Raw genomic sequence first — 13,271 nt, 5'->3', positions numbered from 1 at the left:
ACGGACCAAATCCACACCTCCAAATTATTTATTATTTTATTTCTCTTTTTGGGCTACGTGGGGACCACCAATCCCAGTTATTTATTATCGTAATCCACTTTATGGCCCAAGGCTTGCCTTCGCAGTTATTTATTGTTTCATTCTTTTCACGGACCTCGCGGAGACAACACCTAAATCACTTTATCCCCGTATCTCTTGTATCCCTGCATTTCTTAAATTCAAACAACCCTTATATCTCTGCATTCCTAGCATCACTGTTTCCTATATATCCCTACATTCCTTACATCCAAACAACCCTTATATCTCTGCATTCCTAGCATCGCTGTTTCCTTTATATCCCTGTATTCCTTACATCCAAACAACCCTTATATTTCTACATTCCTAGCATCGCTGTTTCCTTTATATCCCTGCATCCCTTACATCACTGTTTTCCATACATTCCTGCGTCCCTCACATCTCTGCAATCCTAACATCTGCATATCCCTTATACCCTTATAATTAAACTAAATATATAATTAAGAAAGGAAATTCGAAAAAATTTAGTTCCTTTTATCGCCACCAGAGGGCGCTAATTCAACGTCGAAACTTTAGTTCGCATTTTTGCCGCCAGAGGGCCAAAAACATAGCAAGGTTTAGTTCCTTTTTTCACATCCAGATGGCGCTGATTCGACATCGAAAATTTAGTTCGCATTTTTGCCGCCAGAGGGCCAAAAACTTAGCAAGGTTTAGTTCCTTTTTTTAAATCCAGATGGCGCTGATTCGACATCGAAAATTTAGTTCGCATTTTTGCCGCCAGAGGGCCAAAAACATAGCAAGGTTTAGTTCCTTTTTTCACATCCAGATGGCGCTGATTCGACATCGAAAATTTAGTTCGCATTTTTGCCGCCAGAGGGCGCAATGCGGGGATATCTGGATTACTGACAATGAGATGTAATGGATGCAGAGGTGTAAGAGTTGCTGGGATGTAAGAAATGCAGATATGTAAGGGATGCGGAGATGTAAGGGTACAGAGGTGTAAGAGTTGCTGGGATGTAAGGAATGCAGAGATGTAAGGGATGCGGAGATGTAAGGGCGTAGAGGTGTAAGAGTTGCAGGGATGTAAGTTATGCTGAGATCTCAAGGAAGCGGAGATGTAAGGGTGCAGAGGTGTAACAGACTCTGGGATGTAAGGAATGCAGAGATATAAAGGATGCAGCGATGTAACGGATGCCGGGATGTAAGGGTGCAGAGATGTAAGAGATACAGAGATGTAAAGGATACTGAGATGTAAGGAATGTAGTGGTATAAGGGATATAGGATTGAGCCCCGCGAGGCCCTCAAATAGGGGTAAAATAGTAAATTAAAGGATAAAATAATAGACTAAGCACACAGAAGTAATAAAATTAACACGTTCATCCTTTTCATAAGTTTATTCAATAAGATAGAAGATAAATACAGCAAATTAAATAAAAGCATAAAATAAAATAAGGGTATATGTATGCTTAATATGTAGATCCGCTCCCCTCGGCGGTCCCTATAAAACTGAGGGGGTTTCACTTCGCTCTAGGTCGAACGGTTGACAACGTTGTCACAGACAACTACCTTTACCCGAATCAGTGGCCGTAAACAGTGCAGTAACGAGGGTATGAAGCGCCTATGGCAAGTGTCCAACTTGCGCCTCGCTGTAACATAATAATGACAACAAGAATTAAAAATTTTGATGTAACAAGTTAAATTTTACTAAATGAGGTATATTAAATACTATTAATCGCATCAAAATGAATTGCCCGTATATACAATAATGCATTTGTCAAAGTATTTGTATGAATAAATAATCTATAAGCTAAATAACAACATATTTTTATTCATATTCAATCACGACAAAATAAAAGAAATACAAAACATAGGTTGAAATTAAATAGGTAGAAATTAAATAAACTCCGTAAAGAAATTGGAGGACGATTATTATACTGGTTGTGCCCTCTTCATACGGACCTGATATCGTTTTGGGGTGTTAGGGACCCCGCAGCACGGACAACACTCTTTGCATGTCGACAATATGGCATCCGGGGTTTCAGGGACCCCGAAGCACGGGCAACACTCCTTGCATATCGACAATATGGCATCCGGGGTGTCAGGGACCCCGCAGCACGGACAACACTCTTTGCATGTCGACAATATGGCATCCGGGGTTTCAGGGACCCCGAAGCACGGGCAACACTCCTTGCATATCGACAATATGGCATCCGGGGTGTCAGGGACCCCGAAGCACGGGCAACACTCCTTGCATATCGACAGTATGGCATCCGGGGTGTCAGGGACCCCGAAGCACTAGCGGCGCTCTGTGCACACCGACTTGATTCCATCTGGGGTGTCTGGGACCCCTGTGTATAAGTAGTGCTCTCTATATACTGACCTGATACCGTCTTGGGGTGTTAAGGACCCCGAAGCACCGACGGCGCTCTTTGCATACCGACAATATGGCATCTGGGGTTTCAAGGACCCCAAAGCACGGGCAACACTCTGCATATCGACAATACGGCATCCGGGGTGTCAGGGACCCCGAAGCACGGGCAACACTCTTTGGATATCGACAATATGTCATCCGGGGTGTCAGGGACCCCGAAGCACTAGCGGCGCTCTGTACATGCCGACCTGATACCGTCTTGGGGTGTTAAGGACCCCGAAGTACCGACGGTGCTCTTTGCATACCGACAATATGGCATCTGGGGTTTCAGGGACCCCGAAGCACGGGCAACATTCTTTGCATACCGGCAATATGGCATCTGGGGTGTCAGGGACCCCGAAACACGGGCAACTCTCTTTGCATATCGACAATGTGGCATCCGGGGTGTCAGGGACCCCGAAGCTAAAATATGCGACCCATAGACTTTTTATAGAAAAATTGAAACCTCTGTAACTTTGCGCTTTATATATGTATTTAAGATTTTACAACATTTTACAACTGTATCGTTTTCGACAATATAAGATTAATTTATTTCTTAAACAATGTTCAGTTTTTTTCCTTATATCTTTCTATCTTATTACCTTTTCAATTTTCAACACTTACATTCGTGAAAATAGATGCGATTAATATTAATTTGTGTTTCTATTAAGAGGAATAGAAATGAATGACTTTCTATTGTTTGATATAGTGGTGTAACTATAATTATCTGACAGGGGAATAAAAAATTTTTCTTTATTCTTGTTCATTTTTATTTATTCTTCACAACGTTATCTGGAATTTTTCAAAATATTAAAAAGAAGATTTCTAATTTCTTAATAGAGGGTCAACTGACCTCTCATCGTTGCACTACTGGTTTAATAGTGTTATGCAAACGTAACTGGTCATTGTTGATGAAGTCGAGGTTGTTTTACCCCCACTATAATACACGTAAAACAATTACCCCACTATTGTCCATAAAAGACAGCTAGAAGGAAGTTTTTTCCAGGTGTTTCACTATTGTCCTAATGCAGTAGAATGAGCTACCAAGATTGTCTTGGTCAGCCATATCGAGACTGTAATTCTTAGCTCGGAAACTATTTGCGAATTAAAATAATTATCTCATAAACTGTAAAATTAAAATTCGTTACAATTCACTATACATTGTAACATGATCGTTTTTAATAAATAATTTATGGATGATAAAACAATTGTATATTTTGTAGAAATATTTACTGTCACACAGTTTTGAGGAAATCATAATTATTTGATAAATTCAGGTAAGAAATAATTTATAGCGTATGAAAACACAAATTGTTTAATCAGATTTATATTTTATTTAATTTATTATTGCTGTATAAAATAAAAATAATACGAGTCAATCAATGATGAATAAAAATGTCTATTATTTTTCATCTGAAAAGAACAGAAAATTATTAATTACTAATTATTTGTTTTTAAAAGTACTTTCGTGTACTGTAACAATTTTCTTTCTTTAAGGAAATGCAGGAAAGTGATTCAATGCAAGAGTAATGAAATCATCTGAATAAATTAATTCTATTCGCTGTTATGTTTATACAATTGACTCATTTTCCTCGATATCTGGATGTTGGAACGTGACGATCAAGAAATCAATTAACGTTTACACGTCTACTGATACCTTCTTCATCCCACGAGAGATTATTCATAAATTAACCTTGCGTAGCGATCGGCTTCGACCAATTCAAAAACAGTCTCGCTCCCCGGGAAAAAGACGTCAGCTCCTCCACTTTTGGATAGATGCTTATTTACACCGACGGATCAGTTCAGGATTTCACTCCTTCGAAAAGCATGCAGCTCTTGTCGCTAATGTAAGTGATCTAAGTGATTGAGGATAAATTAACTCTTTATTTGTGGCGGTGGTTCTTGACTGTGTATCGATTATATTTCAAATTACTTGCACAATTAAAATTGAATTTTGGAAACAGTGCACGTAATATGGGAATGCTGGGGCCTATGGGGGTTGGTACCATTTTAATATACAAGTTAAAGAAATTTTTAAGAATTTTAGAATCTCAGGACTTTAGGATTTTGAATTTTAGGATCTTTAGTATTTTAGAATTTTAGAATTTTTGAATTCTGTTTTGGAACTTTGGAACTTTAGAACTTAGAATTTTTGAGTTTTAGAATTCTGGCATTTTGGAATTTAGGAATTTTAGAATGATAGAACTTAAGATCCTAGGATATTAAAATCATGAGAAGCCTAATCCACGTTTCAGATGAAGGGAGCAAGGGGGCCTATGTACGTTAATGTAATTGTTACATATATCTATGACCCTAAATCTACCTCGAACACCTTAAATCATTGAATTAAAATAATTAAAATTATAATGCACCTCAGAATTTTCTCTAACTTTCGTTCTTTCGCTAATAAAATTATATCAAAATGGTACCAATGAACCATGCATAATGCAACACGTTATCGAGATCATATATCAAGCAAAGCTGATTTCTTTTTTGTCGCAGATGTCAGTTGACAGTGATAGCTGCATTGCCAGCTTCGTTCTCGGTGGCCAAAATTTCGCGGCTGTTGACCGTAACGAATGGTACTGAATCACATTTGTATCACGACTACTACAGAAATCGAGAGCACAGAATTTGCGAGACCTCGTACTGCAATGAGATCGGTACGTTTACGCTCGTGACGTAACATTTACATAAGTTGCAATTTTCTTGCGAATCGGTTACGAATTATATAAGACAGCTACAACGAGTTTATAGTTGTTGCTCTATTCCATTAGTTAATATCTTATTAAGTGAAAAAGAAAAAACTTTTAGTTGATGTCTTTCTATCAGGCCCCTTATTCCTGTAGACCCTCTTTTCACCAGGGCCCTAGACACGTGCCTATTTTGACTAGGGGTCCTGCCCCTGGTGTAGAGCATAAAACTGTACTTGATACTTAAACACGATGAATGTAAAGAACAATGCAAATTATACATATATGAAACTGAAGATTCATCGTGCAGCAGGTTCAAGGATACCGTTATATGAAATTAGCGGTTGTTTCTAAGAAAAAAATTAATTCTTGATGAATAAGTATGAAGATGAGTTTTTCTTTTTAATTGACCGTATTAATTTTAAGTAAATTATTTGGTTATTAGCGTAACAGGATTTTTCTTTTATAGATCAATGTATCTGATAAATGTGTTTTTAATTTTAATTTATTTATTTATTCATAGTTTAATATCATCAAATCTTTTAATAATAGTTAAACTGCAGTTAGAAAATAAAGTTTCTTTAAAAATTAATTAGCGTGATCTCTGGCTGGGTTAAATATATTAATAAATGAAACAAATTAATTTAAAATAAAATTGTCTATAATTAGATTATTTTTTTTGTTTATCTTGTAAAATTAATAATGTAACGAAAGGGTTAAATAACTAATTATTGAGCGAAGTTCAATTTGATTAATTTCATTAATGGAATACTGTCTGTGTGTCATGCTAGCGAAGAAAATTTTGCAAAACAGAGACCTGAATGCAGACCCTTGCGAAGATTTCTACCAGCACGCTTGTGGGTCATGGACGAAGCACAACCCCATACCAGACAACGAAGTAGAATGGTCAGAAGACCAGATTGTTATGGAAAAGACACACAGACAAATCAGAGGTAAAGAACTATACATTTTCTATTGGCCCAATTAGGTGGGGGCTTAGGTGAGTCTGGTGCCTATAAAAATCTGGATTACCCCCCCTAAAGTCTGGATCTTTATCATTCTAAAATTTTAAGATTCCAAAATTTCAAGATTTTAAATTTCTCACATTTCAGGATTCTAAGATTACAAATCTTCCAAATTTCAGAAGTACAAAATTACAAAACTTTAAGAGTCTAAATTTCTAAAATTTCAAAATTTCTAAAGGTTCTTTTCATTAAATTATTTTGTACAGTTGACAGAAAAGAGAAACACTCCCCAGATAGAATAATTGCATACAATTATTTATTTCTAAACCTTCTCTTTCAAGATGCCCTTGAGGAACGCGACGATCCTACTGATATTCCTCCTGTTAAGAAGGCCAAGAAGCTTTATCGATCCTGTATGAATACAGGTAAGTTAATTCTATTAATAGATCGATGCAAAAGTTATTAGTTTTAGCTATCGACTATAATTGCAATTATTCGCGATCTAGGTATTTGATTTTTTAATTTAAATTTTTCATACCTTGATACTAAGGGTTGCAAATGACAAATTTCAATTTTTTTTTACTTACAGCATTAATTTCTAACTTACTAAACTTCTATCTATTTTTATTCTTAATTGAAAAATTTCAATAAATAATATTTGCATTCCTTTAGTTCTAAGTGTCTCAATTTTCTTATAATTTTATTTAATTATTTTTCTCTTAACTATCTGATTATATTAAATTCCTCGTGTTGATCATCAATGACCTCCATATTAATTATCGTGTTAATTTGTCATTCAGAAAAAAGCAAGAGCAGACAATGGAAACAAAAACATTAGTATAAATCACGTTGGAAGTTTAAAATAATAAAAACTGTAATTATTTTTGTTCCAACCTGATATTTAAAATGTTTACTACGATATGAGTCAGACAGACTTCCTATATAATTTCGTTACTGCTAAATTGCTACTTCTATCATAATAAGCAACAATAGAGTTCTTCTAATTTCACTAACAAAAGTTTTTGTTATAAAAAAATTATCTCTTTACAAAATTAATTTAAACATATTTAGTGAGTTATTAATAGAGGGGTAAACATTTTTGTCATACCTAATTAGTCACCATAATAATATGTATTAACTCCAATACATATTCATTTGTTACTTCCAACATTTCTCTGAAATTTAAAATAATATTTCAATATTTGTTACAAAAAAGATTCTTAATTTCTTAATGGGAGGGGGGATCCACTGCCCCCGTTGAACACCGCTGTCTACGCTCCTGGTATATTTGTAGTATAATGAATTTAAAAAAACAAACTACATCAAAAAATTTCTGTGAATAACAATTTTATATAAACACATATTGAATAGACTATTTTTTACTTCATATTTCTGGAGGTCCATTCATCTTTAAAGAATTCTTTTCAAAAAAAAAGAATACTGTCTGCCTGGGACAAAATTCATTCTATTCTTCACAATTACAAGCTCTGTCGTATATTTCTCCTTTAAAGTCTATAGAATCTGGAATCTTATGATTCATAATGATTCATAATGCTCCGACAGAGGCCATTGAAAAGAGAGGCATCAGACCAATTCAAGAAATCTTGGACCAAACTGGCGGATGGCCGATGGCGATGCCATTGAACGAATGGGACCCTGATAAATTCCCTTGGCAGAAAATTGATAAAGACTATGTGAGACTGATCGGTAATAGCGCTTTCTATAATCTTGAATACGAAGTTGATCAGAACAACACGAAGAGATATGTATTAACAGTAAGTTACATGTTCATTAACAATTAATACGCTGACTGCCCATCAGTCAACGTATTAATTATTATGACATAAACAGTCAAAAATGACAATTTTTAATAGGAATAAAAAAAATGTAGGTATATTTGTTAATAATGTTAACGATATCTCTGCAATATTACAGTTGGATCAAGACACTGAATACCCTCTTTCAAATAAAAAGGATATAAATAAATTATTCTACGACGACGACTCGTATGCTCTTAGTATTTATCACATAATTCAAGTTTTTGCACGAGAAAAAGGATACACGTTGAATCGACGCGAATTGGCCATAGATATCGCACAAATGATGTATTTTGAAATTGATTTGCTACAAGTAATTATTCCTTAATTTTATATAAATTATTGAAAATTATATTAGTGATGATAAATATGGAAGTACATGCTTCTTTTCTGTAGATCATTGAAATTGGGAAGGAAGTTCATGCTACGACTGATAATTACGAAAAGATGACGATTGAAGAATTGCAAAAATGGTATAATAGTTCTGGTGTTAGAGCTTCCACGGCAAAGGTAATATATTGAATGTATTAGAATTTAGTTCGTTTTTTTTATCACTATGAAGTGAAACTAGTATTTCAAGTTGTCGTTTGTAATATTGACCTTTTCCACTTAACAGGTTGAAACTACTTGACCTTTTCTACTTAACACGTTTTCATTAGATGATAAATCAAACCATTATTTGTGGACATTTCTTATTAGATATTTAAAAGAAATTTATTTTAGGAGCAGTGTATTTAACGTATTAATGCCTAAAATAGATTAAGCCCTTAATTAATTTAATCTCTGGAAAATAATGAATTAACACTAGAACAACTGAAGTATTAGAATATTAGCTATTTTTAAATTGAAAATAAATTTAAAAAATATAGATACAGAAGAAAGAAAGTTAACATACATTTCAACAAAAGGATCTAACAATTTTTCTAATTCAAATAAAATACATAATCTGAAATTTGTCATTTTAAAAACTTTGCCAGTTCTACTAAATAAAAGAAATCTAATTAAATTCACATTAAAAAAATAATATGAATAAATAATTTTAATTTAATTTTTTTTGTTTTATGATAATGACATTGTCTAACGAAAGCGAAATCTAAAAACTTCAGTCCATTGCAATACTTTCTGCTCTATTTCACGCTAAAATCGTGACCCACAGTATCATTCACCCATCACTGAATATTCAGTTGACACAATTTATCAAAGAAAACAGATATATGAATACCATATCGATCATCTAAAAATAACTCTTTTATATAATAATTCAATATCAATTTTTCCACGTACATTTAATTTTTGCAAAAAATTTATGCAAAATCATTGTCATTTCTTTTTTAATAACAGTTTCAATTTATTTAAAAATTAATGTAATTATATGTAAGAAAGTTTTAATCACAAAATTTATTTAAATGAAAAATTCATTTTGTTTTTCAATATATTACTACATTAAAACCATTCAAATTGTGCCTTGAACATTTCTCATATCATGAAAAATGAAGGAGATGCAATTTAGGTGGCCTCATTTAATTAAAACATTCTCTATATAAGAAAATAAACTGCAATTATTCTAATAGCTAATAGAAAATCAAAATAATTTTTAACAATGATGAATGACATTAAAGAATAGCCTATTGATGAATATTTTTAGATCAACTTCTTGGAGCTGATACAACACGCATTTATGCTGGCTAACATAAGCATAAACGCATCGGAACCAATAGTGGTGTATAATCCAGCATTCCTTCACAAGCTGGCGAGGTTGCTTGCGAACACCTCACCACGTGTACTAGGTAATGTCGCAATTATACAAACATTCGCGAACAATGCCACGTGTTCGTCTTCGTTATCCTCTTCCATAATCAATGCTATCATTACCTGTTTAACATTTTCCTTGGACATGTAATCATTCGCAATTTATTTCGTTTTCCAGTGAATTATGTCCAATGGAACATGGTCGACAAATTTTTACTTTATACCACAGAGGAGATGAGAGACCTCAAGTTCAATATGTCCTTATCGTCGTACAATATTTCCAATTATATGCCACGGTACTATTATTATTTTTTTAATTAACGATAATAGGCTACTTTAATGAGAAACAGTCGAGTAGTATAAAATTTTGTATAAACATTTTTAAGCAATTATGTATATTAGGTAACACTTCTTTTTTAAATTTGCTAATTACTAATAAATATAAAAATTGTTAATTTATTCACAGATGGCAAATTTGTGTGTTCAATATGAGAATGAAAAACGCGATTTCTTACATGTTTGTAAAAAGGCACATCTCTGATGATGTTGTCCATGAGGTACAATTTATTTGCTAATTAATCGCAAATATATGAAAATGAATTTGAAAATTTCTATTACAATGTTTACTTTTTTAAGGCGACAAGAATGGTTCGAAGGGTCAAAGACGAGCTAATACATCGTATAATGCAGGCTCATTGGATACCAACCAACATGAAACTATTATTACTGGAAAAAATGGATACTTTGAGAACACAAATTGGATACCCAGATTGGTACAAAGACGATCATGCTGTTACTGAATATTATGAAGGGGTCAGACTGAATAAAATAATATTAATTCATTACTCATAAAAAAATAATAACTAATAATTCGCAAAAAAATTTCATTGATTCTACAGTTGGAGATAGGTTCAGATTACTTTGAAAATATTTTGAAGTGTGGAGAAGCTGAATTAATAAAAAGTCTCAAAGATTTTAAAGGCATCGTTATAAGAGATCAGTGGGTATCCCTTAAACAATTAATAATTACGTACAAAAGTCAATATTTTTCAATTATACTGATTGTTTTCTTTAGATGGTTGGATTATCCTATAACGGTTAATGCATTTTATACTCCGATAGTTAATGCGATACGTAAGTACCATGAATAGATCATATATATTAATGTAATTATATACTAATATGTAAAATTAGTAATATATAATTACGAAAAATAAAATTCCAACGAAGAATTTCATTATTTAAACTGAATGACAAAATTATTTTCATCTTTCTAGTTATACCAGCAGCCGAGTTGCAGGATCCTTATTTTACTTCACTTTTACCAGAGTAAGTATTCTTATACATATGTATAATATTTACCATTTACAGCATCGAGCATAATAGGTTTCTCCAAGAAAAGTGGGGATGTCGCAGAGTCCCAGGCTCTCGACCTTCCCCGTAAGTCGCCGCGGGAAGAATGACGATGGCGGGCAAGTTTCTCCCCACCACTTGCGCATAAACGCTTGCGCATAAACGCTTGCGCATAAGCGCTTGCGCATGAGCACTTGCGCGGAAGAATTGGAATTGATATTTATTTTATTATTTATATATGTATTTCTTAATTCTATACTAAATATTATAATATTTCATAATTTTGTTTCTAAATCACCTTTACTATTAATATTGTCAAAGTTAAAATTTTGAGAATACCTTCTTCCTCTGTATCACTATTTTCCCTAAAGAAGTCTACTTTGCTCGATACTGTAAAATTTTTTTTCGCTTTTTTTTAGTGCTATTAATTACGGAACCACAGGATTTGTAATTGGACACGAATTGTCTCATAGTTTAGACAACGAAGGTAAACATCAATTGCTTATTTTTATATCTACACAAATTTTAATAAAAGTGTTATAAATATAGCTGTGAATTTTTTTGTTAGGTATACAATTTGACAAAGATGGCTATAAAATTTCATGGAATTCACAGAATGCATCAGGCGAATACGATGAAAAAGCACAATGTTTTGTAGATCAGTATGATAATTACACTTTGGATATCACAGACAAACATGGTCATTACATTAAGGTATATTATCTCGTTAATATCAACAGCAAATTTTCGAGTCGTTATGAGGAATTTCTAATTAAATAAAAACCTTCTGAATCATCTAGTGGAAAATTACTCACCTTGGCCGCTAATTACTTAGCGCTCTTAGGCGTGTTACAAAAATCGAAACATTTGGGTATTTAAATATTTGAATATTCAAATAACAACAGAACCCAGATTTCAACCTCAAATCATACGGATAGTTGAAATATTAGAAGAATTAGAATTAGGGAATTCAAACACTTCGAATATTCAAATTATCTAATCAAAAATTTATATTTAACAAACTCAGTTCCTGGGGTCCAGGGTTCCAAACCTTCAAGGACCCCCTTAGTTAAAAAATTAAAATTTATTCTAAATAAAATTAAATAACATTTAATCGTAAAAAAGGAAGCAACAGTAAAAAAAATTTCATTTGATATTTTTTGACATAGTAAATAGATATCTTATAAGAGGGCCCCCTGGAAGTAGGGCCCGGGGGTATAGCCCCCCTTAGAACTTCTCTTAATTCGTTGCTAACTAATGGAATGCAATTATATTTTAGGTAGATGGACAATTAACAGAAGATGAAAATTTGGCAGATTCGATTGGTATACAAATAGCATATGCAGCCTTTAAAACAGCCACAAAGCACAAGCATCAAACAAGATTGCCTGGTTTGGAATACGTTACCAGTGATGAATTATTCTTTTTAGCATTTGCCAATGTAAGTCACACATAAAAACATTGATAATAAACTTCTAAATGTCAATAAGACATTATAATTCAAATTATTAAAAGTACAAATATTTAAATTTACAATCTTTTTTTCTATAAAATTTTTTATTTAATTTATTTATGACTAATTTTGATTTAATTTATTTTTTAATTCATTGTTCTATAATAGAGTATGTAGTTGTCAATTGTTATTCAGACCTTTAGAACTATTACGTTAGAATAAACTCGACGATATTATTTGGTGTGGATAAAGAATCGACTCGTGTTAATCATATATTCCAACAAATATCGTGTAAATGTTTCTCGACTAATTATCATAATTCCATTTTATAGTCCTGGTGTTCATCGACGAGGCCAGAGTACGAAGCAGACGTGATCAACAGCGATGAACACAGTCCACCAAAGTATCGTATAATAGGTTCCCTATCAAACATGCCCGCGTTTTCAAAAACGTTCAGATGTTCAAAAAATAGTACCATGAACCCACGACACAAATGTAGTTTATGAAGTTGAACAATATTAATTTTATACCAAGAAATAGGATAATATAATAATTTTCTAATATGTACCTCTATTTTATACAATTTGTAAACAACAAAATAATGTACTTAATACTTTTAATATGACTGAAAGTTTGTTTCTCTTGGTTATTGTTAATAAATTTACTGAAGTATTTTTCTATATGGTCTTCCTTAATCACTTTTATAATTAGTTAATTTAATTTTAATTTTTAATTCACTTCAGTTGTATCTTTATCACTTTTATAATTAAAATCTACGTTAATAACATATATCTTCATTAAATTTATTTCAACCGT

General features: G+C 32.8%; 1 protein-coding gene across 2 annotated transcripts; it reads left to right on the top strand.

Moving 5' to 3' along the window:
• Positions 1–3,459: 3,459 nt before the first annotated feature.
• On the top strand, positions 3,460–13,107 carry LOC117601276 (neprilysin). 2 transcript variants are annotated; one of them, XM_034317858.2, is made up of 19 exons: positions 3,460–3,702; positions 3,932–4,272; positions 4,928–5,088; positions 5,910–6,071; positions 6,425–6,508; positions 7,647–7,858; positions 8,019–8,213; positions 8,297–8,410; positions 9,546–9,687; positions 9,828–9,945; positions 10,116–10,206; positions 10,286–10,462; positions 10,549–10,649; positions 10,725–10,783; positions 10,927–10,978; positions 11,422–11,489; positions 11,571–11,716; positions 12,282–12,443; positions 12,788–13,107. In XM_034317858.2, exons 2-19 carry the CDS (start codon positions 4,202–4,204, stop codon positions 12,959–12,961), a joined length of 2,289 nt encoding a protein of 762 aa, XP_034173749.1. In that variant the 5' UTR covers positions 3,460–3,702; positions 3,932–4,201; the 3' UTR covers positions 12,962–13,107. The 2 variants fall into 2 exon arrangements, with proteins under 2 accessions (XP_034173749.1, XP_034173748.1); XM_034317857.2 differs by having other exon boundaries at positions 3,923–4,272.
• Positions 13,108–13,271: the final 164 nt, after the last annotated feature.

The sequence above is a fragment of the Osmia lignaria genome, chromosome 6, assembly GCF_051020975.1.
Source record: "Osmia lignaria lignaria isolate PbOS001 chromosome 6, iyOsmLign1, whole genome shotgun sequence".
NCBI classification, from domain to species: Eukaryota; Metazoa; Arthropoda; class Insecta; order Hymenoptera; family Megachilidae; genus Osmia; species Osmia lignaria.
Note: the sequence above shows the minus strand (reverse complement) of the source record. Positions and strands in the feature narration are given on the sequence as shown.